The following is a 25,409-nucleotide window of genomic DNA, read 5'->3' on the forward strand; positions in this document are numbered from 1 at the left end:
TCAGTCGGTGAAGCGTCCGACTTCAGCTCACGTCATGACCTCACCATTTGCGAGTTCGAGCCCCGCGTCGGGCTCTGTGCTGACAGCTTGGAGCCTGGAGCCTGCCTCGGATTCTGTGTCTCCCTCTCTCTCTGCCCCTCCCCTGCTTGCAATCTGTCTCTCTTGCAAAAGTAAACACTACAAAACATTAAGAAATGATAACAATCATGTGCAGATTTATCGACAAAAAACCATCTACAGTGTGTTACATTTTTTAAAATCAGAGTAGGGGCCCCAGGCTGGCTCAGTCCATAGAGCCTGCGAATCTTGATCTTGTGGTTGTGAGTTCGAGCCCCACGCTGGGTGTAGAGAACACTTAAAAATAAAATTAGAAAAAAAAAAAAAAAATCAGAGTACACACCATATGATAACTCCACCCCGGGTCGGCCGGCCGTGATGACCTCTGGTTGGTGGAACCATGGGGAGCTCTCACTGAAAAGCAGCTTGACGCATGGTCCAAATTTTTAGAGGAGTATTAACATATTATTTCCATAACCAGGGAAAGGAAAACCTCAGCTAGGATTTCTCCTGAGCAGTTCAGCAGCAAACTGCAAAAACAGACGTGAAGTCTGTCCGGCAAGGCCACCGGAAATTCTGGAGACCTCCCGGCTGATGGCTGTCTTTGGCATTTTGTTAACATCGGTGGCCTCCTCCCTGTCAGCTCCCCCCGATCCCCGGGACACAAAACTGGTGGAGGAAGCGACCCTCTCGGCCGTGCTGACCCCAAGCGTCCACACTCAGCTCTCTTTCAGGGACACCGTGCACTTCCTCACGAGAGGACTCTAAATGGCCGCTGCCCAAACAACCTGCTCACTCGGGTCAAGTTCTCTCCAGGAAGCATTCCTCCCGACTTGTTCAAATTCTGGGAGCTTATCTAAGTTCTAGCTCCACCTCCAGGAATGCCACACTCTGGAGAGGAAGACGGGGGCCCTGGTCTGCAGGGCACTGAAGGCGAGGGGGTGCACGGCTTCTAAAGACGCCCCAGTGCGGGGCGAGGGGGGCAGAGCGCTGCCCCTCGAGGAGCAGGAAGTGTTTGAACTCTACTGCCTTGACTCACGACTGTCCCAGTACCTACTGTTTCAAAGTCTAAATGAAGTGCAAAGACACAAAAAATTTAAGAGTTGAAAGATCTTAGCACTGGGGCGCCTGGCTGGCTGAGTCAGTGGAAGATGCGACTCTTGATCTTAGGGTCATGAGTTTGAGCCCCAAGTTGGGTGTAGAGGTTGCTTAAAAATAAAATTAATCGGGGCGCCTGGGTGGCGCAGTCGGTTAAGCGTCCGACTTCAGCCAGGTCACGATCTCACAGTCCGTGAGTTCGAGCCCCGCGTCGGGCTCTGGGCTGATGGCTCAGAGCCTGGAGCTTGTTTCCGATTCTGTGTCTCCCTCTCTCTCTGCCCCTCCCCCGTCCATGCTCTGTCTCTCTCTGTCCCAAAAATAAATAAATGTTGAAAAAAAAAAATTTTTTTTTTTTTAAATAAAATTAAGGGGGAGTCTGGGTGGCTCAGTCAGTTAAGTGACTGACTCTTGATTTTGACTCAGGTCACGATCTCACGGTGTGTAAGTTCAAGCCCCGCATCAGGTTCTGTCTGTGCTTGACAGTGTGGAGCCTGCCTGGGATTCTCTCTCTCCCCCCTCTCTCTGCCCCTTGCTGCACTCTCTCTCTCTCTCTCAAGATAAATAAATTAAAAAAAAAAGAAAAAGAAAAAGAAATAGAAAGTCGAACAGAGGTTCCAGGGGAGCTGGGTAAGCGGGTTAGTTTTCACGATCACACGATCACGGGTCACCGTAACAAATTTAATAACAAAGAAAACGTTTGAAATGCTGGGAGAACTACCAAAATGTGACACAGAGACACGCAGTGAGCAAAAGCTGTTGGAAAAACGACACTAACAGACTTGCTTGATGCAGAACTGCCACAAACCTCCCATTTGTAAAACAAAACGAAACACAGGACCGGCGCGCAAAGCACGATAAAGGGAGGTATGCCTCTACACTTACAAGCAGCCAAGATGGTAACGTTTATGGTATGTGTATAAAAAAGGCTTCAAGGGGCGCCTGGGGGGCTCAGTGGGTTAAGCGTCCGACTCTTGATTTCGGCTCAGGTCATGGTCTCATGGTTCAGGAGCTGATGACCTTTGCATCTCCGAGGACTTCAGCACAGAGGGAAAGGTAAGGATTGCCGATTGAGAATTTCTCCTGGCGCTGGCTGCAGAGACGGTGCCCGTCAGCCCGCACGCTGGTTTCCACCTGATAAGCTGTCCTGGGTCAGCCTAAGACGGAGGCGACTGATCTGATATTGAGCAACTCCGGTCATTAGTCGAGACTTCAACTCCTCACTCAAACTCCCCAGCACGTGCTGGAAGCTCAGGAATCCCCAAGTCTTCACTCGACAGTCACTGTCCTCACACAGCACAGCACAGCCCAGCCCGGAGGGACCGGGGATCTGCGGAGCACTGCACGGGGAGTGCTCTGGAGTCTGGAGTGGAGCCAGGGAGGCTGTGCAGTGTGGGGCACTCGACCGAAGGGGAGCCTAGGAGCACGGCCTCACTCAACTGCTTGGCCAAGTGTTAGGCTAACCCACGCTCACCACTGCCTGCTGGAGGGGCGTCGACGCTCACTTGGCCGAAGGTATCGGGCCACCTGTTTAGTTAACGCAACACCCCAGTGCGATCAGCGTTTCCAGGAGGTCTTTGAGCCTCCAGCACACGCAGGACTCAGGTTGGCAAGTGCAGTCCCCAGGGAGGCTCCCCGTGACCACCACTCAAAGCCCATGTGGCTCTACTTTGCAGACAAACCAGCCGGCTTTGATACCTGGGTTCTCCAGAAGGGGAACAGGACGGGCAGCAAGTGTGAGAGGAAGCTCCGGGTGTAAGAGAGACAGTGGAAGCGGCCGTTAAACGCATGGCAGCAACCTGAAGCGACGACGGACACAGCAGGAACCAGGAGGAGGACCCGATACGGTGGGCCCACAGACTCTGGGCACGGCCCAGCCTCTCACCAGCCAACACACCACCACCCAAAGCCAAGGCCGACAGAGAAGTAAGGCGTCTGCGGAGCTGATCACAGACCAGGAGAGAGCCTGGTGATGAACACGTCAGACGACGCTTGCTGGGAACAGACGAGACACAAGCTTGGACAGCAGGAGGGCCCTCCTCACCCAGGAGACCAGGACAACCCCAAAGCCCAACGATATCAAGGGGTGGGGCACGGATGCAGGGCAGGAACTCTCTCATGCTCCTCCAGGGGAAGCAGGGCTTGGGAGAATCACTTTGGAGAGCATTTTGCCATTTTCTTTTTTAAAAAAAAATTTTTTTAACGTTTATTCATCTTTCAGAGACAGAGAGTGAGTGGGGGAGGGGCAGGGAGAGAGGGAGACACAGAATCCGAAGCAGGCTCCAGGCTCCGAGCTGTCAGCACAGAGCCCAAACTCGCACACGCTGCGAGATCATGACCTGAGCCGAAGTCAGATGCTTGACCGATGGAGCCACCCCGGGTGCCCCAATTTTGGTGTCTGATAGTGTCACATCTGGGAATCTGGTAGCTGCACAGGGACATTCACCGGGATAGAGGAAACACAGGAAAACAGCCCGAACATCCATCAGCAGAACAGAAACATAAAACGTGACAAATCCATTTGAAGGGTTACTGCGCATAGTGCGTGGCAGGAACGAACTAGCACTAATGAGCAGCGGCAGACCTCAAATCCGCGGTGGAAAAAACACAGGCTGCATAGCCACGTGCCAGTATCAGACATTTATGGACGTTACAAACACAAACAAAACCCCATGCTTCTCAGGGGATGTACCCCTGGGACTTGGAAACCAGACTCACACCGGCAGGTGCAACAAGTCAAGGGAGCTTTGTTTCAATCGATGCATGATTATCTTTTATCTCTGTGTTTTATTTCTGTGCATTCCAAAGGGAATGCAGAAAAGGCCAGACCTAAAACGACAAATACTGCGTGATTCCACTTGGGTGAGGTCGCCGGAGTGGTCAGACTCCAAGACAGGGAGAGGGTGGGAGCCAGGGGCCGGGAGGTTAGTGTTTCTGGAGACAGGGCCTCCGTTTTCGGAAGATGAAAAGTCCGAGGATGGAGGCTGGTGATGACACAACAATGTGGACCCGCTCGACGCCACCGGATGGGACACTTACAACCAGTTAAAACTGTCATCACTTTTGTTTTGTTTTTTTAAAGAGGGAGAGAGAGAATCTTAAGCAGGGTCCACACTCAGTGGGGAAGCCGACACGGGGCTCAGTCCCACAACCCTGGGATCAGGATCACGACCTGAGCCTAAATCAAGAGTTGGACACTCACCCAACTGAGCCACCAGGTGCCCCTTAACTGTTTTTGGTGGGGGGGGTGAGGGGTGGTGGCCCTAGGTGGCTCTGTCGGTTGGGCATCTGATTTTTGATTTCAGCTCAGGTCATGATCTCATGGTTTCGTGAGTTCGAGCCCAGCATCTGGCTCCGCAATGGCAGCACGGAGGCTGCCTGGGATTCTCTCTCTCTGTCCCTCCTCAGTTCACCTGTCTCTGTCTCTCTCAAAATAAATAAACTTAAAAAAAAAAAACAGTTGAAACGGTAAACTGTGCTATGTATATACATCTCACGACGAAAAAGAACGCAGGGCCGTATGACCCGAAATCCAACATACGTGTTATTAAGCAAAAAAGCAAAGCACATATCAGAAAGCGCACAGGAGAAAATACTGTGTGTCTGTTCATTCGTGAAAAAAGAAAACACAGAACGAATCACTGAGAACTGACAAGACCAGTTGTCTGAGCGGGGGACGGGGTGGTAGCGAGGCGGAGGGAGGGGGCGTGGGGCGGCGCTTCTCCGAGGCCGCCGTCTGATAGAGCCCTGACTCTGAGCGCCACAGCAAGGCTCGGCTTCACATACGGAAACACGGGACAAATACAACCTACCAGGACGCGGTGCGAAGGCAAAATGCTACGTGACACAGCGATAAAGGACCCTGACTGCATGACAAACAAGTGACATGAGCACACTGAAGGGGTGGGGTGCAAAGAACAATCCTGAGTAACTCCGGAAAGCAGGGACCGCGGGGGGAGGCCAAGAGCGTGAATACAGATTATCCTCCAGACTCCAGGCGGTGGGCTGGCGATTTCCAAACTGCCTTAGGTGTGCGCCCGAGGGCGGAGCGAACCAGCAAACACCCTGTGGATGGTGACACTCAGACTGTTCAACGACAGGGAGGGAGGTCGTGAGGAAGGAAGAGGAGTCTGCGGGAACGGGAACCCCGGACTGCTGGGCTGGACGAGACGCGTCATATGAACCTGTCTTTGATGTGGATGCAAACGGGCGACGGGGACACACAAATATGGATGTGTGTAAGGACATACACACATCGGGGCGTCTGAGTGGCTCCGTCAGTTGAGTGTCCGAGTCTTGGTTTCGGCTCAGGTCATGGTCTTGCAGTTCATGACACCGAGCCCAAGTCAGGTTCTGCACTGACAGTGCGAAGCCTGCTTGAGATTCTCTCTCTCTCTCGGCCCCTCCCCCACGTGCACAGGGGCATACCCACTCTCTCTCCTAAAATAAATAAATAAACATTTAAAAAAAGAACACGTAGGGGTGCCTGGGTGGCTCGGTCGGTTAAGCGACCAACTTCGGCTCAGGTCATGATCTCACAGGTCGCGAGTTCGAGCCCCGCATCGGGCTCTGTGCTGACAGCTCAGAACCCGGAACCTGCTTCAGATTCTGTGTCTCCCTCTCTCTCTGCCCCTCCCCTGCTCTCACGTGTGCAGGCGCTCTCTCTCCCTCAAGAATAAACATTAAAAAAAATTAAAACAAAGTAAAACAAAACAAAACAGAACACACACACCTCAATTTCCTACTGCGTCCATAAGGGGGCCTGGAGGCGGTGACACCCCAGCAGCAGTGAGCATACCCCACACCCGGCCTTGGTTTCTAATTCCAGCCTCTAATAAAAGGAGCCAGGCTCCATGAGGAAATGGTGGATTCCAGGGCTGGGCCTGGAATATCTTGTAGTGACAGAAACGTAAGGAAAAGGAAGAAAGGAAGGAAAAGCTCAGAAAAGGAAGGGGCACGTCGAAGGGGGCACAGGACCCAATCTGAAAGAACAGGCCCACGGCCAAATCTGGAACGATCTGTGCAACCCACGAACGGTGTGAGCGTGACAAAAGCCCGCCGAACGAAACGAGTACCCACGAGTCCATGCTGATACAAGTAGATGCTGAGCAAGTAAGGGAATGCGGAGAGGGGACAGGTTCCTTCTCAGAGCACAGCTCCGTTAACAAATGTGGGAGGAATGAAGGAAACAGACAACCATCACAGCCAGACGTCAAAGTAAAGCAGCTGTCACTAGAAAGATCCATCGGTGGATGCCAAGATGAGCGGGAAAACTCCGACGAGAACCAGGGTATCTGCAGACTCTGTAAGTATCTCCCCACGAGACGCTGCTTCATTCGAAAGGGAATAACGAGACTTTACAGCCGAGGGACCCGCAGACACCAATGAGAAGATGTGACAGCACCCCGTGTCCCTGGCGCACCACGCCGAGGACACGGCGTCACCGTGGGTGACGACGGACATCCTACCAAACACCTGGCCCGTGCTCTGCACAAAGCGTCAAGGTCATGAGGGACCAGGAGAGACCGAGGGCTGTCACGGGCCGAAGGCTAAGACGACGTGACTACCACTGTGACGAGGGCTCTGAATCAAACCCCGGGACGGGAAAAGACCAGGGCAGGCACTGAGGAAACCCTAAGGGTCACTCCTCATCTGGACGACCGCACCGTGGGGACGTGTGCGCTTGGCGGGGGGGGCGGGGAACCCTCTGCAGTCCGGCTACGTGGAACTCGACCGTGGGGCAGCGGGAGCGCCCAGGTGAGGCGCCGCCGTGAAAGGGAGCTGGCCCTCGTTCTCATGCCACCTCCGCGGGCGCCCTCTCGACCCAGGAAGCGGCCGCCTCTGCGCCACGCCCTCGGGAGGAGCCGCGTCACCGGCGCGCCCCCCACCCCAGCCCCGCGCCCACTCACCTCCGGAGCAGGGACTGCTGCAGGCTCTTGCAGGTGGCCAGGGACTCCCCGGTGAACATGTGACACACGACGACGTGCAGGCAGCGCGCCATGAAGGCCAGCACGGCCTCGGGCTGGAGGGTGCCGCTGCGGGACACCAGGCAGAGGCGCTGCAGCGCGGAGCACTGGCTCAGCGCCTGGAAGAACTGGGCGTTGGCGCTGAAGTAGGGCTGCTCCAGCCTGCGGGGAGAGAGGGCGGCGTGAGCCCACGCTGCTGCCGGACCCCCCGCGCGGGGCAGGGGGAGAGGGGGAGCCTCTCGCAGGGGGCCAAGCGGGTCTCTGGGAGCCAGACCCAGACCGGCTGTCCCCACGCCTGTCTACGCCACAGTCCCCCGGGGCATTGGGAGGAGACACAGACCCCAGGGCCTTCCCAGCTGATCCCGAGTTGGGGGCAGACCCTGGAGGCCTGACACGACGGGCGAGCCACCGTACAGACCCCAGCCGGCCACTGCCCGGAGCCTGGAGACCCGCACGCTGGCTGGGCTGGCCGCTCGGCACCCCACCCACCTCAAACGCTGACCTGTCGGGCAGGGGGCAGGGAGCCGCGCTTACATGGGATCCCAGCCACACACTACTGCCCGCGCCTGTGACACACAAAGACAGGCTGAGGGCAGTGGAGGGGATCTGGAGGCTGGGGCCAGTCCGGCCATGGAAGGGAAGGCGGCAGATCCCTAGTCCTTCCGCCACGGAAGGAGAGGCGACACCGGGCAGATCCCCAGTCCTCCTGCCACGGAAGGGGGGGGGACACCGGGAAGGTCCCCAGTGCTCCCGCCACAGAAGGGGAGGGGACACCGGGAAGGTCCCCCCATAGATAGGGGCTAAAGGCAAATAAGAGCCAATCTACAAAACCGGGACCTCGGCCACAGACAACCACGACAGATGGGAAGTGCACCAGGTCCCACCTGCTTTAGAAAGACGGACGAACAGAGGGGTGCCAGAGTGGCTCCGTCGGTTGAGCACCCAACTCTTAATTCTGGCTCAGGCAGTGATCTCGCAGTTTGTGAGTTCGAGTCCCACACTGGGCTCTGCACTGAGCGCAGAGCCCACTTGAGATTCTCGTTCTCTCTCTCTCTCTCTCTCTCTCTTTCAAAATAAATAAAATTTAAAAGAAGTAGGGGCGCCTGGGTGGCTCAGTCAGTTAAATGTCCGACTTCGGCTCAGGTCGTGACCTCATGGTTCGTGGGTTCGAGCCCCATGTCGGGCCCTGTGCTGCCAGCTCGGAGCCTGGAGCCTGCTTCCGATTGTTTCTCCCTCTCTCTCTGCCCCTCCCCGGCTCATGCTCTATCTCTTTCTCAAAAAATAAACATTAAAAATATTTTTTTAATAAAAATAAACATTAGGAGGGGCGCCTGGGTGGCGCAGTCGGTTAAGCGTCCGACTTCAGCCAGGTCACGATCTCGCGGTCCGGGAGTTCGAGCCCCGCGTCAGGCTCTGGGCTGATGGCTCGGAGCCTGGAGCCTGTTTCCGATTCTGTGTCTCCCTCTCTCTCTGCCCCTCCCCCATTCATGCTCTATATCTCTCTGTCCCAAAAATAAATAAACGTTGAAAAAAAATAAACATTAGGAAGGAAGTAAGGAAGGGGAAGGGGAAGGGGAAGGGGAAGGGGAAGGGGAAGGGGAAGGGGAAGGGAAGGGAAGGGAAGGAAAGACAAGACACGAAGAGATGGGAGAGCCACAGTGGCTGTCGGACAGGGCCTTGGCACAGGCAGGAAGGAGTGCTGGAGCCTCCAGCCACAGGGATGAGAACAGGAAAGCGGTGTGGAGGACAATGTTCCAGAGCCTTCCAGACCCTTCTGCGCACCAGCCGGAAAGCCTAGAGGGCAGACAGAGCGATGCGGTGGGGACACACGGTTGGAGGTGCTGAGGACAACGGACAGGGCAGTTCAGCACCAGCTGGGAACACGGCTGCGGAACCAGCAGATGCCCAGATGTGCGGCAGGACGCCGGGCCGCAGGCCAAGGGAGCCCTCCGGAATGCAAGTTGGAGGAAGAGCAGAGGGCCAGGGGAAGCTAACAGGATTGCGGGGGCTGCCAGGAGGAGGGCCGAGAGCCAGGAGAATGGGAAGAGAGGAGCTGGTGGGAGCTGTGTCCCCCCCAACAGACAGGTGGCTGTCCTAGCCCCTGGCACCCGTGAACACACCTTACTTGGAAACAGGGTCTTTGCAGGTGGGACTTCGTTAGGATGAGGTCGTGCTAGACTAGGGGGGCTGTAATCCAGTGGCCAGTTCCTTACAAGAAGGCCATGCAGAGGCACATAGGGACACCCAGGGAGAGCGCCATGTGACCGCAGGCAGGGACTGGAGTGACACGGCCACAAGCCAAGGACTGCCAAGCACTGCCAGCGACCACCTCTAGAAGCCAGGGGACATGCCTGGCACAGGGGCTCCATCAGAGCCTCTAGGAGGAACCAGCCCTGCTGACGCCTGCAGCTCAAACCTCTGGCTCTCAGAACTGTACGTGAATCCAGGGCGCTCGGGTGGCTCAGTCGGTTGGGCATCCGACTTTGGCTCAGGTCATGATCTCACGGTTCATGGGTTCGAGCCCCACATCGGGCTCTGTGCTGACTGCTTGCTCAGAGCCTGGAGCCTGCTTCGGATTCTGTGTCTCCCCCTCTCTCTGCCCCTCTCCTGCTCACACTCTGTCTCTCTCTCAAAAACAAACATTTTTAAAAATTAAAAAAAAAAAAAAAAAAAACCTGTGCGTGAATCCGCTTGTGTTGTGGCGGTTTGTGAGGGGAGCCCCAGGACCCTAACGCAGAGGCCGAGCAGACTCACAGATACCTCCCTGGTCAGTTACACACACGCCCAAGACAACCACGTGAGCAGAGACCAACGTGCGTCCCCCTGTGTAAGACCTTCCCAGAGAAAAACGTAAGGATTATCCCTGGAGAGCAGAGCTCGGCTCCAGAAACTTCCTTATGTCACTGCCTTCAGCAGGACTTCCGTCCATCTCAGATACACACGGTCATCACTTGATGCTTTTATTTTTTTTTCCACTTGATGCCCTTAAAAAGCTTGCTCGGAGCCTCTGTTCCCCTGTTTCTGCCCCCCCCCCAAAAATAAATAAACATTTAAAATAGGGGCGCCTGGGTGGCTCAGCCGGTTAAGCATCCAACTTCGGCTCAGGTCATGATCTCACGGTCCGTGAGTTCAAGCCCCGCGTCGGGCTCTGTGCTGACAGCTCAGAGCCTGCAGCCTGCTTCAGATTCTGTCTCCCTCTCTCTTCTGCCATTTTGCCACTCACGCTCTGTCTCTCAAAAATAAACGTCAAAAAAAAATTTTTTAATTAAATAAATAAACAGCTTGCTCCGAGGGGCAGGGGAGTAGAAAAGAACAAAAAGCAGCTCGCTCCGGCTGCAGTGGGGGTGTCGCCGGTCACCTGGCCAGAGCGGCTCCAAGGCTGTGGCAGCACACGGGGAAGAAGCTCGTGGAGGCCCGAGCAGCAGGGCAGTGGCCGTGGCCAGCGGGGGGCCTGGATGGATGATGCGGATCTGGGCCCATGCGTGGGGAACCGCAGCCCACGGAGGGGCCCGGCAGACAGCGGAGGCCCACAGCCAGCCGAAACCCGCTGCCTCCTGAACGCGGGGCAGGGGGTAAAGGGGCAGAGGACAAGATTTGTCAGGAAGGTGCTTCCCTGCCCCTACCAGGCTTCATCGGTCTTTGGGTCGCCTCCGTCTAAACCGGATGACTGACAACAGGACACTGTACAAGGGCGGCCACCCGGCAGCAGGCAAAGTCCTTTCTCCGGGAGCCTCCAAGGCCACCGACGGACTCGAGACAGATGGCGGGAGAGACTCGGCCGGCCCCCGCGGGCAGCCAGGCCCCAGAGACCAAGTGCAGGACCGTGCCCGGCCGGGCTGCAGCCTCCACTGAGAGGACACTGCTGTGCATGCACTGGGTGCCACTGTCCCTCTCCCTAGGACCCCCTAAGTGTCCCCAAGGCCGGCCACGCTAATCCACCTAGCAGCTCCTCCCAGGGCCCAGGCGCCGCGCAAAAACTCCTCACAGAAACCCAGGTCAGACCCGGGAGAGTCTGTCTCTCTGAGTCATGGCCCTGCCTGGGGCAGACGCAGACACACCCCCCCCACATCCCCCCCCTCCGCCAGCAGCTGCCGGCAAGACCTCCATCCCTATGCAGGATCCACAGAGACCTCCCGGCCAGGTTGGTGACCTCCTGGGAGGTCTGCCGACAAGGCGGTAAGCAGTCGTGGACGCTCATAATAAAAGGAGACGTTTCCAGGATGAGCAAGAAATGCCCACCCCCATCCCAACAAGGCAGAGGGTCTGCTCTGGGGACAGAGTGTCCCCGTCCAAGCCCCCACGTGGAGGGAGACCCGAAATGCTCTGAATGCAACACCTTCAGAACGGCTGATCCAACCAGGACTGGGTGTAGGGCAGTGGATGGGCACTCCCCAGTTCTCAAAGCCTAAAAAGACCCAATTGGTCATGCACTAGGTCCCCATCACCCCGACACCTGGGGACACTACCAAGTTCCAGGACAAAAGGAGAGAGGTTTTCAAAAAGGGGTCTTTGGGGGCGCCTGGGTGGCGCAGTCGGTTAAGCGTCCGACTTCAGCCAGGTCACGATCTCGCGGTCCGTGAGTTCACGATCTCGCGAGATCTCGAGTGATCTCGCGTGAGTTCGAGCCCCGCGTCAGGCTCTGGCCGGATGGCTCGGAGCCTGGAGCCTGCTTCCGATTCTGTGTCTCCCTCTCTCTCTGCCCCTCGCCCGTTCATGCTCTGTCCCTCTCTGTCCCAAAAATAAATAAACGTTTGAAAAAAAAAATTAAAAAAAAGAACTAAAAAAAAAAAACCAAAAACAAAAACAAAAAGGGGTCTTTGAGGAAAAAAAGAGCAATCCCAGCTATTTACAGCAGCCACCCGACAGAATATCCCCCAACAATGGAATGTTCTAACCTGAGCTGTACAGTAGGGGAGCCACCACTCACTGAAATGTGGTTCATGAGACAGGTTTTTAATTTTATTTTATATTTATGGGTGCCTGGAGAGCTCAGTCGGTTAAGCATCCGACTTCGGCTCAGGTCATGATCTCACCGATGGTGGGTTCGAGCCCCAGGTGGGGCTCTGTGCTCACAGCAAAAAGCCTGGTTGGGATTCCCTGTCTCCCTCTCTCTGACCTTCCCCCACTCTCAAAAATAAACACTGGGGTCCCTGAGTGGCTCAATCAGTTAAGTGTCTGACTTCGGCTCAGGTCATGATCTCACGGCTTGTGGGTTCGAGCCCCACGTCGGGCTCTGTCCTGACAGCTCAGAGCCTGGATGGAGCCTGCTTTGGATTCTGTGTCTCCCTTTCTCTCTCCTCCTGCCCCGCTGGCACGTTGACTCTCTCTCTCTCTCTCTCTCTCTCTCTCAAAAATAAATAAACATCTTATTTTATTTACTCGTTTTTTTTGAGAGAGAGAAAAGAGAGAGAGTGCATGCACAAGAGGGGGAGTGGCAGAGAGAGTGAGAAAGACAGGATCCGAAACAGACTCCAGGCTCCAAGCTGTCAGCACAGAGCCCGACATGGGGCTCGAACCCACAAACGGTGACCTCATGACCTGAGCCAAAGTCAGATGCTCAACCGACTGAGCCCCCAGGTGCCCCGAGCTTCTGACTCTTGATCTCCAGGTCACAAGTTTGAGCCCCACATTGGGGGTGGAGATTACTTTAAAAAAAACAAAAAAATGTATACGAGTAGAAATACTACTAAGCTCCCGACACTATCGTTGTGGGGAGGACAGTGGGTCCTTCTAGAGTACGATCACAAGAAGTCTCACGTTCACTCCCCCATCGACAGTGGAGACTCAGGACGTGTGAGGGAAGAGAAGAGTGGCACTCAGTGTGTGGCAGGAGGGAGGGAGCCCCTGGCAGGGCTGTTCTGGGCTCCAATGCTAGAGAAAGGACCCCCCGGGGCAGCCACAGCCATCAGAGATCCGACGCCAGCAGGTGCCCCTTGGCAGAGATGTGAACACGGGCCTCCCCCCACCCCCAGACCCACTGAACGAATTTCATCGGTAAGGAAAGGACTCCAAGAGCCGTGAGCAGAGACCAGTGCCTCTCCGAGAAGCAAAGGTGGCTGTGTGCAGTCCTCGTTTACCCAAAGGAAGGCCAAAGTAATAGCCAAAGTCATGCAGGGCCCAGACGGAAAGCGAATGTCATCCCGGTTATAAGCGTGAATTTTCTGAAAAGTTGACTTTCCTTGAAAAAGAAGCCTAAATACACTATTTCATTCTATCTTTCAAAGGCAAATTATTCTCTTTTTTAAATATTTAAAAAATTTCTCTTTTCAATTTGAGAGAGAGAGAGATGGAGGGAGAGAGAGGAAGTGTGTGCACACGCAAGCAGGGGAGAGGGACACAGAGAGAGAGAGAGACAGACAGACAGACAGACAGAGAGAATATCCGAAGCAGACTCCACACTCAGCTTGGAGCCTGACTCAGGGCTCAATCCCACGACCCTGGGATCATGACCTGAACCGAAATGGAGAGTACGACGCTCAACCGACTGAGCCACCCAAGCACCCCTATTCTTCTTCTTTCTTTAATGTTTATTTGTTTTTGAAAGATAGAGTGCAAGCAGGGGAGGGGTGGAGAGAGAGGGAGACGGGGGATCCCAAATGGGCTCTGAGCCGTCAGCACAGGGCCTGACACAGGAGTCGAACCCACAAACCATGAAATCATGCCCTGAGCCAAAGTTGGTTGTTTAACCGGCTGAGCCACCCAGGCACCCCAAAGGCACCCCTACTCTTTTAAAAGTCCTAAGGTAAGCATCCCTTTGCAGACCTGAAAGTGGGAAAACGGAAGGGGCTGAAGTCCAGAACCCTGACCGCGGTCTCTGGCTCGTCCCTGAGGAAGAACAGGCCTGTGGCACTCTGGCCACTAGGTGGCACTGTGGGTCCATGCTACCCACTGGAGACCCAGCGGATCTGGGTTTCAAACCAAGTAAACAGAGTGTGTTCACACAGCCTTTTAAACAGTTTTCAACCAGCCGGCCACTTCCGGGCTCTCCCACTCTGAAGGAAGCCACCCGTGACAGGTGTTTGGGATGGGGGCAGGCCTGTCCACTCCACCAGCTGCCTGGACAAGGGGGGAGTGGCCCGTCCAAACCTCCCCCCGGCTCCCCGCACGGCCTGGTGGCAGAAACGGCCGGGTGTCGGGGGCTGCCAGTGCCTGCCCTCTGGTCAGACGGTGAGGAAAACGATCCACCGGAATCACTTTTGCCTCGGGAGGCAGCCGTCCCCCTCAGCCGTGCCTCAACCTTCCGCTCAGGGAGGATCTGGCCTCCAAAGCCCACTCCCCGAAAGGCAGCCTGGTCTCCTGAAGGTTCTGTGGGCACAGGAAGGCGCTCGGGGAGCGTCCCCTTATCAGCCCACCCACCTCCGGAGGGCCCGGGCCTCGAGGGCGGTCCTGGGACGACCTCCAGGGCCTGGCTCCAAACCAGCCCTCTCACTTCCGCCCAGACGCCGCCCTGGTTCTGAGGTCGCGAGCAGCCCAGGGTGACTCAGGGTGATGCCTTCCCCTCCCTCCCCCAGGAGGCAGGGCTTCATCAGCCCTGGGAAAGAAGGCGCCCTGCTCTGTGCGGCGTGGGCTCCTCTCCCTGCCGAGGTGCGTGCGAAACGCGAGGCGCTGTCAGAACGACGTGTTCCCGCACCACCTCCCCGCGGGAGCGGTCCTGGCTGCGTGGAGGCCGCGCCCCGCCAGGAGTCCTGATGGGCCTCGCTGATGGGCACAGTGGTGGCCGCACCGGCCACCCCGGGGACGTTCTGCCGGGAAGTGCGGGAGCTGCCCGGGGAGATGTAGCGTGCCAGTGTCTCCGGAGCACGGGACGCCATCTCCTTTCTGCAGCTCCTGCCCACGGCAGGCGGGCAAGTGCCACCTGCTCCTGTCCCTCAGCCTCCCTGGGCTCGGCTTGCCGCAGAAGGCGAGAATCCAGGGGAACGGGGCCATTTGGCTGCATTTTAGAAACCGGTGTTTGTTCTGAACAGGCAGTACCCGGCTCTGATCGGACATGGTTCTCGGCAGCCAGCGTGCACAGAGAGTCCATTATGAGCAGCGGTCAAGTTCCCGGGCCGACCTACAAAACCCATCTAGCCCGGGCCCCACAGGCCTCCCCGGCCACCGAACTCCCGCACAGCCTTGCTCCTGGGGAGGACCTGAGCCACAAGGGTCACGTTCCAGCGGCAGAAGCCACTTGGGACCACTAAATGCTGCTGTGTTACCCCGCTCAACGCTCAACAGGCCCTGTGAGGCAGGAAGTGCCACAGACCAGCTGTGTGGCTCAAGCAACCTCCTTAATCCTCTGGGCCTCACTTTCCTCATCTGCAAAAGGGGACAATAATAGCTCTACTCCCGGGGGGGGGGGGGGGTCGTTCAAAACGTCAAAGGAGTCAACACCTACGAGTGCGGGAAAAACAGCTGGCAGCCGTCACAAGTACACCAACAGGATCCAACAGCAGTCACTTCCTACAGTCCCTTCCTCTAGCTTCTGGAACACCTTCCCCCTCCATCTGCCGGCTCCCTGCCGCCCTGCCGGCTCCTGCTCAGTCGGCTTTGCTGATTCTTCCTCCACCTCCTGACTGGGTGACCCCGCGCCCGGTCTGTGGTCTGCTTAGTCCCACGTGCTGGCTGGAGTCCACCGCCTCTCAAACGCCGGGACACACGTGCACAGCTGTGCCCCACAGCCTCCCCATCACAGAGGATGACGACCGCATCAGCTCAAATGCTCGGGCCAAAAGCGTCAGCATCATCTGGACCCATCCTTGACCCCTCCCACCCGCCCCACGTATCTGATCAATCAGCAAATTCTTGGGTCTCTCCCTGAACGTCTGACACGGCCTCCCCGACAGTGACAGCGCCCCTGCTCCTGCCCTGGCCCCAGTCTATTTCAGTACAGCGGTGTGACCTGCCCTTCTTCTCCCCTCCAGTCACACGGGCTCCTGGCTGCTCCCGAAACACCCGACACACCCCATCTCAGGACCCTGGCATTAACTCGGCTCTGTCCAACAAAACCTTGTGTGCAGACGGGAACAATCTCCATGTGTGTTCTGTCCAACATGGAAGCCACCAGCACATGAGGTTCCTGACCAGCTGAAATGTGGCTAATACCGCTGAGGAACTGTACGCTTGATTTGATTCCATTTTTACTCATTTAAAAGTAAGCGCCCGGCTGGCTCAGTCGGTTAAGCGTCCGACTTCGGCTCAAGTCGTGATCTCATGGCTCGGGGGTTCGAGAGCCGTGTCAAGGCTCTGTGCTGACAGCTCAGAGCCTGGAGCCTGCTTTAGATTCTGTGTCTCCCTCTCTATCTGCCCCTCCCACGCTCACACTCTGTCTCTCTCAAAAATAATAAACAAACAAACAAAAAAAAGAAGTAAGTCACGTGTGAGGTGCCTGGCTGGCTCAGTTGGAAGAGCATGCACCTTTTGACCTTCGGGCTTGTGAGTTCATGCCCTAGGTTGGGTGTAAAGATTACTTAAAGTAAACAAAACAAACAAACAAACTTTAAAAAATAAATAAAGTGATTCGCAGACACTACCAACTGATGCGACTCGTTCTGCCAGGTCGGGGAATGTTCTTCCCAGGTTCTACTTTGCTAATGCAACTTTGTGAATTTTCTCAAATCTCACCTTCCTGGAATCCGCCACCTGCCCTCCAGCATCCCTCACCCTGCTCTCCTTTGTCCTCCCCGGCATCTGTTCTTCTCTAATAAACCACATTCTTCCCTCCGTGCACTGTTGGCCCACTTTCCCCACTGGAATGTAAGCTCCCCACAGACAAGGAGAGAATTCTATGCCTAGAACAGAACCCAGAATAACAGGTGTTCACACATTTGCTAGATGGAAAAAGAATTATCATGGGTCGGGGTGCCTGGGTGGCTCAGTTAAGCGTCCGAGTTTGGCTCAGGTCATGATCTCATGGTTCTTGAGTCTGAGCCCCACATCGGGCTCTGTGCTGACAGCTCAGAGCCTGGAGCCTGCTTTGGATTCTGTGTCTCCCTCTCTCTCTGCCCCTCCCCTGCTCAGGCCTGCTCTCTCTTTCTCTCAAAAATAAATAAACATTAAAAAAAATTTTTTTAGGGGCGCCTGGGTGGCTCGGTCGGTTAAGCGTCCGACTTCAGCCAGGTCACGATCTCGCGGTCCGTGAGTTCGAGCCCCGCGTCAGGCTCTGGGCTGATGGCTCGGAGCCTGGAGCCTGTTTCAGATTCTGTGTCTCCCTCCCTCTGTGACCCTCCCCCGTTCATGCTCTGTCTCTGTCTCAAAAATAAATAAACGTTAAAAAAAAAAAAAATTTTTTTTTTTTAAATTTTTTAAAGAAAGAATTATCGTGAGTATTACAGGTGCTAACCCTGTTCTGTAGGCCTTACAGGTACAAACTGCTTTGCTCTCTCTCACCAGCCCCACTTTACAGGTGGAGGATCTAGGAGCAGGGTGAGGCAGACAGAGCCAATCCGAAGGGGGCCTGTGTTAGGCGTCCAGCAGCCCAGGGAGCTGGCAGCACCTGACATGTCCAGGTACCCCCACAGGCAGCAGACATGTAACGCTGTGGACGTGAGGCAGGCATTTGGGGGAGAGATTCTGACTACTTTGACTTATTAAATTAGGTGCTGTATTTTACTTAATTTCATTTTCATCGACTTCCGTTTTTATCAAACACTCCCGGACGATGACCAAACACTCCCCAACAGCACGGCCAGAAAAGGCACAAGGTTTAATGGGTTGGCAAGAAAGAAAAAAGAAAACAACAAAAACAAAAACAAAACCCCGATCGCAAAGAGGAGAGATCCAGAAATACCTTGACTCAGAATTCAGTGAAATTAGAACTCAGGTGTTCACCCGCCCCCAATTTTGGGGAATGTTCAATTCCTCCTAATCTCAAGACTCCCAACAGGTTAACAGGGTTGCAGACCCGGGGAGTTTTCTGTTTGCTAAATATATATCAGGACCCATCTGCAGCTTTGAGCGAAATGTGGCCCGCTGACCGCACGCTGATCACCGCTCCTTCCAGAAAGGCCAGCGATGTGACGGCAAAGGCCCAAGAAGAAGCAAGGTGGGACAAGGCACTGGACAGAGAAGGACCAGTGGAGGAGGGAGCAGATTCCTGCTGCTGCAGATACAGAGGCAAGAAGACAGGCATCCAAGCCTCTAACGTCAGACAGGCCCGTCCCGTGAAGACGGTGGTGGAGGGGGCCGCCTGCTGCAACCGGGGCCCCTCCTCCGTCCCCGGTGGCTGATGCCACACCCCAACCTGGCAGGAGAGGTGCCCAAGCCAGAGAAATTAACAGAGAGGATGGAATTTGGGCCACAAGGCACAGGTGGGCAGGAAGGGGGACATCAGGGGGGTGGCAGGAAGTAAAGAGCAGGCCTGCGGTCCTCGCTCCTCCAACCTACCTGGGCACTCCGCACCTGCAGCAGGACAGAGGGTCCCAAAGGTCCCTGCAATAGGAACAGCAACGCTGCCCATCGAGCGTCCTTAACCGTTTCGTGATGTCTTGTATCACCTCTGGGCAAGGCCGAACGTGGCTGGGGAGGCCACGGCCAGAGCCAGGCACACACTGCACCTCGAAGTTCCCGGGAAGTTAACTTTGACTCAGGTCTAAACCAGGGGGTTCTAACAACTCAGCATTACGATTCTCGAAGCAAGGGTAACTGGAACGCACGGGACACGGCATGAACAACTGCCCCCTCCCCAAATACGGGGTTCCGTGGACACTCGGGCTAACGACCGAAGCCGCACATCCAGGGTATGTGGATCCGACACAGCGGGAAAACACCGAGGCCTACTCACCCCGCTCTGCCGGGTCGGATCCTGGGATTCTCACCCCCGAAGGCAGGGCCTCAGGAGCCGCAGTGTGGATCGCGCTTGGAGGGAGAGTGGACAGACGGCAGGCACAGCCTGCAGAGGACCCCTAGAAGGCTCCAGAGCGGGAGCGGCCAAGCACTCAGCCGGCTCCATTTCCTGTCAGAGGACGCCTTCTGAGGGGAAAGTGGAAGCCTGCAAAGGCACAGTGGTTTCCATTTGGCACGACCTGGGGCCAAGGTCAAGCTCTGGAGTTTGACTGAGCTGGGTGAACATCAGCTCCTCCTTCAAGCTTCCATTACTTCGTCTATGAAATGGGAACGATGAAGGGCTGTCACGGGGACTAGACGGTGCCTGACAGCCCCTGGCTTAGCACCTGGCACTCGGCAAAAACACAAAGTGCGCGCTGACCACTGTGGGGACAGTGACACACACACACACCTCAGTGCTCCTGCTCTCGCGCCACCCAACAGCCACCCCACAGCTCCAGCCTGACAGGGAGACCAGCTGAGTGACCTGAGCCCGGCCGCTACATCCTCCCCAACCTGAAGCCCCAGCAGAGCTGACATCCGCCCCACCATACCTTCCAGTAGATTCTGGGAAACAGTGTGATTTTTCAAGCTCAGTGCAATTTTTCAAGATCAGATCTGTCAAGATTTTCAAACATGTCTCAGGTCAACAAAGGCTTACCCTGTATTTATTTTTTTAAGTTTATTTTATTTTATTTTTAAAGCTTATTTATTTATTCTGAGGTGGGGGGGAGAAGTGGGGGAGAAGGGAGAGGGGAGAGGGCAGAGGGCAGAGGGGAGAGGGGAGAGGGGAGAGGGGAGAGGGGAGAGGGGAGAGGGAGAGAGAGAATATCCCAAGCAGGCTCCGCACTGTCAGCCCAATGCAGGGCTCAAATTCATGAAACTGTGAGATCACGACCTGAACCGAAATCAAGGGCCGACGCTTAACCCGCTGAGCCGCCCCGGCACCCCCAAAGGCTTACCCTTTCAATGCTCACAAGAACCCCCCTCACTCCACGGCTCAATTCAGCGAGAGTCCACTGTGTCTGGACTCTTAGGACAGCAGCCTGGGTGGGTCCTGCCCCTCACCCTCTCCTCTCTCAGATCACCCCACCACCTCGCTCCGGGCCACTGTCACCTGCCTACAGCAAGCACCGCCCCCTTTCAGCGCCCCTGTCTCTGGCTCCTCCAGTCCAGGCGGGTGCCAGGGGGGGCCTTTCCCAGCTGGAGACGGGACTGCTCCCTCCGTCCGGCTCCCTCCGTCCGGCTGCCCACCCCACCTCACCTGTGCTTTTGAGCACCCGGTGTGTTGGCAAGACCCCGGGGCCCCAGCACATGCCACCCGCTTTTCCAGAAAGCCTTGGCCTCGAGTCTCCTCCCAGCGCCCTCTGACTCTTGGCTTCAAAAAGCACACAGTCAGACGGAAAGCCCCGAGTTCGGCTCCTGGCACCACCCCTCACCAGCTCCGCTACGTGGGGCAACAGCCGTCTCCTGGGGTCGTCGCGAGGACTGACCAGGACCGCACACACAGCGGCATCTTCTAGAGCAACCACTCAAACGACCGCAGCGATGCGGACACGCCTGCCTCCCGCCCCGGCCTCCGCCCCCTGCTGCCTCCCTGAGTCCCGTCACCGCGCACAAGCCCCGGTCGGGCCCCACCGCCCCCCAGGCCCTCAGCCGCTAGAGGACAGCCCGCCTCTCCTCCACCCCGGCAGACGGGCAGCAGGTACGCGAACGTCTGCCACGCGAGGGCCCGAGCCGCTCACGTCCCCCTGCCGCCTCTCAAGCCTCCGAAGGGCCGGCGGCGGCCACGGCAGAGCCGCCAGGCCCCCTCACCTGAGGTCCTTCAGCCGCTTGCAATGCTTCAGCATGTCCGAGAGGGCGGACGTGTAGACCACCTTCCCCATCAGGCCCAGGTTGGCCAGCGACAGGGACTGCAGCTGCTGGCACTGCAGGCCGATGCTGACCAGCCCGGAGCCCGTCAGGATGCCGGGCAGCTGGGCCAGCGTCAGGTGCCTCAGGAAGGCCAGCTGGCCGACGGCGGCCACCTCCGAGTCCCCGACGCTCTGCGCCCGGCTGCAGGGCGGGAGGGAGTTGCGGATGGCGGGCTCGTTGCGCGGCATGGCGGAGGAGAAGCTGGACCCGATGAGCTCGAGGCGTTCCAGAAAGGGCACGTTCTTCAGCAGAGCCCAGAACACGGAGGAGGGCTGGGGGGCCGCCTGCCCCGGGAGGGGGCCGGAATACGACTGCACGCCGATGCGCACCTTCTTGCCGAAGCCGCGGGGCACGGCGTGCGGGGCGGGCTGGGCCGGGGCGCGGTCGGCCCGCGGCGCCGCCTCGGCCACGGAGCACACGGGCAGGGACAGGGAGCGCAGGCGGCGCAGCCGGGCCAGCAGCTGGCAGAGGTGGCGGCCCGGGCCGTCGGCACTGTGGTGGTGGGCGGCCGACAGGTTGAGGTGCTGCAGGTTGTGGCAGGACGCCACGAGCGTCTCCAGGATGCCGCTGTCGATATCGTCCTCCGCCTTGCGGAGCAGCGAGTCCGGGGACAGGCAGTGCACGCAGCCGCTGAGGTTCAGGCTGGCCAGGCTCCGCAGGTCCCGCCCGCCGTTGATGACCCGCTGGATCAGGTGGCCGCCGGACAGGGCGCAGCGGCTGAAGCTGAAGTAGAATGGGTTGTTGAACTTCATGTGCTGGAGGAGGGACGAGCCGTTGAGCCAGGACTTGGGCAGCTGCAGGGCGTCCAGCGCGACGTTGCGGGCCATGGAGTCCAGGAGGTTCTTGGTGGCCCCGCTCTCCGCGAAGCTGCCGGGCACGGAGATGAGGAAGGCGTGGAGGTTCTCGGGCGTGCGGTCGCTGAGCACGGCCAGGTAGAGCCGCACCACCTCCTGGTTGATGTAGCCGGGCGCCAGGCGCGCGTAGAACACCCGCAGGTTCTGGTAGTGGGGCACGTTGCTCTGGCCCACCATGAGCTGGCCCGACAGGACGGCGCCCTCCCGCGTGCGGTCGAGGATCTCGAAGTAGAGCAGCAGCTTCTCGAGGCTGGTGCAGCAGGGCACCACGCCGTACGAGGGCGTGTACAGCGTCTGCTTGAGCTCCCGCACGCGGCTCAGCGTGGCCTTGCACTCGCCGCTCAGCTGGCCGGCATCGAAGCCGGGGCTCACGTCGATGGCCAGGGAGCGCAGGTGCTGCAGGGCCGACAGCATCTTGGAGAGGCGCACGGAGGTCAGGTGGCAGCCCGACAGGTTGACCTTCACCAGGCCGCGGCAGCGGGCGACGTGCTCGATGGTGGCGCCCGACAGCCAGTAGCAGCCGGCCATGTTGAGCTGCTGGATCTCGCGGCCGATCTCCTTCACCACCTGCTTCACCTTGTCCTCGCTCGCCTGCGGGGCGGGGCGGGACGGGACGGGACGGGACGGGGAGGGGCGGGGAGGGGCGGGGAGGAAGGAAAGGGGCTGAAGGCACCGGGGCGGCTCCTTCCCCTTCATCCCTCGGCCCACACCCTCCCCCTCAGCAGTGGACAACCCGGAGCCACGAGGGGCCCTGCAGGGGCTCTGCGCTCCAGCAGAGGAGGGACACCGGAGGGGAGAGCCGGCCCCTGCCTCCCCTCCCACCAGGCCTACCGGAAGCCAGCAGTCGAGAACCCCCAGCTGGGCGCGAATGTAAGCCGGTGCAGCGGGTGTGGAAAAGTGTGGTGGTGCCTCCTTAAGCTAAAGCCAGGGTTACCATGAGACCCAGCAACTCCACCAAGGGAACGGAAGACACAGGGACTCAATCCGTGCCCGTCACGCACACGGCAGCACTACCCACAGCAACAACGGGTGGCAACAACCCAAACGTCCACCAACAGACAAAGGATAAACAAAACGCGGTCTACGCACGCAAAGGAGTACCATTTGGCCACACGGTGACGCTCTGACACGTGCCACAACATGGTGAACCTGGAGGACGTGACGCTAGGTGAAACAGGCCAGTCCGAGAGGATCCCATGGTGTGTGACTCCACTCACAGGAAATACCCACAATAGGCAAATTCACAAACGGAAAGCAGAGCAGAAGTTACTAGGGGCTGGGGAAAGGGGCATGGGGAGTCACCGCTTAACGGATCCAGAGTTTCCGTTCAGGGTGATGGAAAAGTTCCGGAAACACTGACGATGGCTGCACGACACCACAGAGGTAATCCTGCGTACCGGACACCGTCGTGCACTTAAAACCGGTGAAGACAGTAAGTGTTATTATGTGATGCGGGTGGGGGGTGGGGGGGTGGTTCGAATCACGTGATGAAGTCGTGGCCTGGAAACCCGACCTGGCTGTCGCTGCCCTTTACATCGTAAGCATTTTCACATCATTAGATATTCCTCAAAAATATTCCTCACCGCTTAGGTGAGCCACATTACGTCTGGTCACGGAAGCCAGCAGCCGACAGCTGCCCGTCCCGGCTGTGCCAGCGAGGCCTTCAGAAACCACACTGCCTCGAGCACCCGCGCAAGTCATGTTCGTGCATCCCGATCACTGCTCTAAGCTAAACTCGCGCACACACAGCCGCTCAGGGGCAGGACACACGCATCGGAAATGCTCCAGATACACTGTGCCAGGGCAGATGCCCTTCCCTCTACAGGAAAGAACCCTCACAGGCTGGAAGCCTGACCCTGGCTCTGGGGAGTCGGCTCAGCTGCCCCCCACCCCCGCCCCCAGCAGAGAGGGGCACAGTGCATTCTCCCGTAAAGAGCCAAGCTCTGGAGGGGCCTCACTCTGGGTTCAAATGCACAGCTTCACAACAACAGTAAGGAAACCTTCCCACAGTCTCCTAAAACTTGGGTCTAGGTCAAGTCCTCTATTTTTATCTTTAAGATATGTCATCAGTTGACTTTCAACAAAAGTTGCAAGGCAATCATACAAAAGAATGAAACCTTGCCATTTGTGACAACATGGATGGATCTAGATGGTTTAATGCCGAGGGAAATAAGTCAAATACCACATGATTTCACTCATATGTGAATTTAAGGAACAAAAAAGCAGGGGTGCCTGGGTGGCTCGGTCAGTTAAGCGTCCAACTCTTGGTTTTGGCTCAGGACATGATCTCGTGGTTGGTGGGTTCGAGCTCCACATCTTTGCTGATAGTGCAGAGCCTGCTTGGGATTCTCTCTCTCCCTCTCTGCCCCTCATCTTCTCACTCTCACACAAAAATAAATAAAACATTTTCTTTTTAATTTTAAAAAATAGGGGTGCCTGGGTGGCTTAGTCAGTTAAGCATCTGACTTTCTGCTCCAGTCATGATCTCATGGCTTGTGGGTTCAAGCCCTGCATCAGGCTCTGTGCTGACAGCTCAGAGCCTAGAGCCTGCTTCGGATTCTGAGTCTCCTTCTCTCTCTCTGCCCCTTCCCCCGCTCACATTCTGTCTCTCTCTCTCTCTCTCAAAATAAATAAACTTAATAACAATAATAGTCAACTTTTTTAATTAAAAAATAAATAAATAAAAGAAACAAAAGAGCAAAGGCAAAAGAGACAGGCAGACAGACACACAAACCAAGAAACAGACTCTTAAGTACAGAGAACGAACTGATAACTGATGGTGACCTGAGGGGAGGGGATGGGAAAATGAGAGAAAGAGGTGACAAGGGTTAAGGAGCACACTTGTCATGATGAGCACAGGGTGACGTATGGAAGTGTTGAATCACTAAATCGTATACCTGAAACTAATATAACACTGTATGTTAACTATACTGGAATTACATATATATAGAATAAAAAAAAAAATTACAGGGCGATTTAACAAGGAAAGGATGACCCTGTCGATAAGTGATGTTGCAACCGTGAGGAGCCACATGCAAAAAAGGAGCCCTCGATCCCTACCTCACACCACATACAGAGATGACCACAACAGGGATCGGACGCATACCAGAAGAGCTAAAGCTGTAAGACTTCTGTAAGACAACAGCAGAAAATCTTCACGACCTCAGGTCTAACAAAATTTTCTTCAACACAAATGCGAAGCACACGAACTCAGAAAAAAAAATCAATAAATTGTACTTCGACTTAAATTCAAACACTTACGCTCTCAAAAGATCCCGTTAAAAAAAGAGGAAAGGCAAGCCAGACTGCGAGAGAAAGTACGACACAGGCACCCGACAAGGGACGCAGAGTACGTGAGAATTCCTGTAACTCCACGAGAAGAAGCCCTACACAGCTGCTTCGGGAAAGAAGATACACCAACAGCCCAGCCCCGGACGGAAACAGCACTGCTGCCATCCCAGCGCCCTTCCCCCCCGCGACGCCAGGTGAAAAGGCACAAGGCGACGCCCGCCCTGGCCGTCAGAGAGCGGCCTGGCGGGAAGGTCGCGCAGCAGCTGAAACCCGGCACGCGGCTGCTGGGGGGCGAGATGGGGCCTCCCCCGCACCACCGAAGTGCCAACACCCGCCGCGGACCCGGCAGCCCGCTCCTGGGGTACCTGCCGGGAGGTCGGCCTCCCTCCTAGCACCGCATCCACCCACCGAGCCTGCGCCCTCCCCCCGG

At 56.7% G+C, this 25,409-nt stretch overlaps 1 protein-coding gene across 3 annotated transcripts in view; it reads right to left on the reverse strand.

Moving 5' to 3' along the window:
- Positions 1 to 25,409, reverse strand: part of FBXL18 (F-box and leucine rich repeat protein 18) — a 77,866-nt gene that overhangs the window by 46,671 nt on the left and 5,786 nt on the right. For all 3 annotated transcript variants that reach the window (XR_007147646.1, XM_047837567.1, XM_047837566.1), the window contains exons 3-4: positions 20,736 to 22,279; positions 7,062 to 7,280 (exon numbers count right to left, since the gene is read on the reverse strand). Coding sequence is in view for 2 of the 3 variants with exons in the window: in XM_047837567.1 (XP_047693523.1) it covers positions 7,062 to 7,280; positions 20,736 to 22,279 (1,763 nt within the window). In the remaining variant the exon portion in view is untranslated. The remainder of the gene's footprint in view (positions 1 to 7,061; positions 7,281 to 20,735; positions 22,280 to 25,409) is intronic.

The sequence above is a fragment of the Prionailurus viverrinus genome, chromosome E3, assembly GCF_022837055.1.
Source record: "Prionailurus viverrinus isolate Anna chromosome E3, UM_Priviv_1.0, whole genome shotgun sequence".
Lineage (NCBI taxonomy): Eukaryota > Metazoa > Chordata > Mammalia > Carnivora > Felidae > Prionailurus > Prionailurus viverrinus.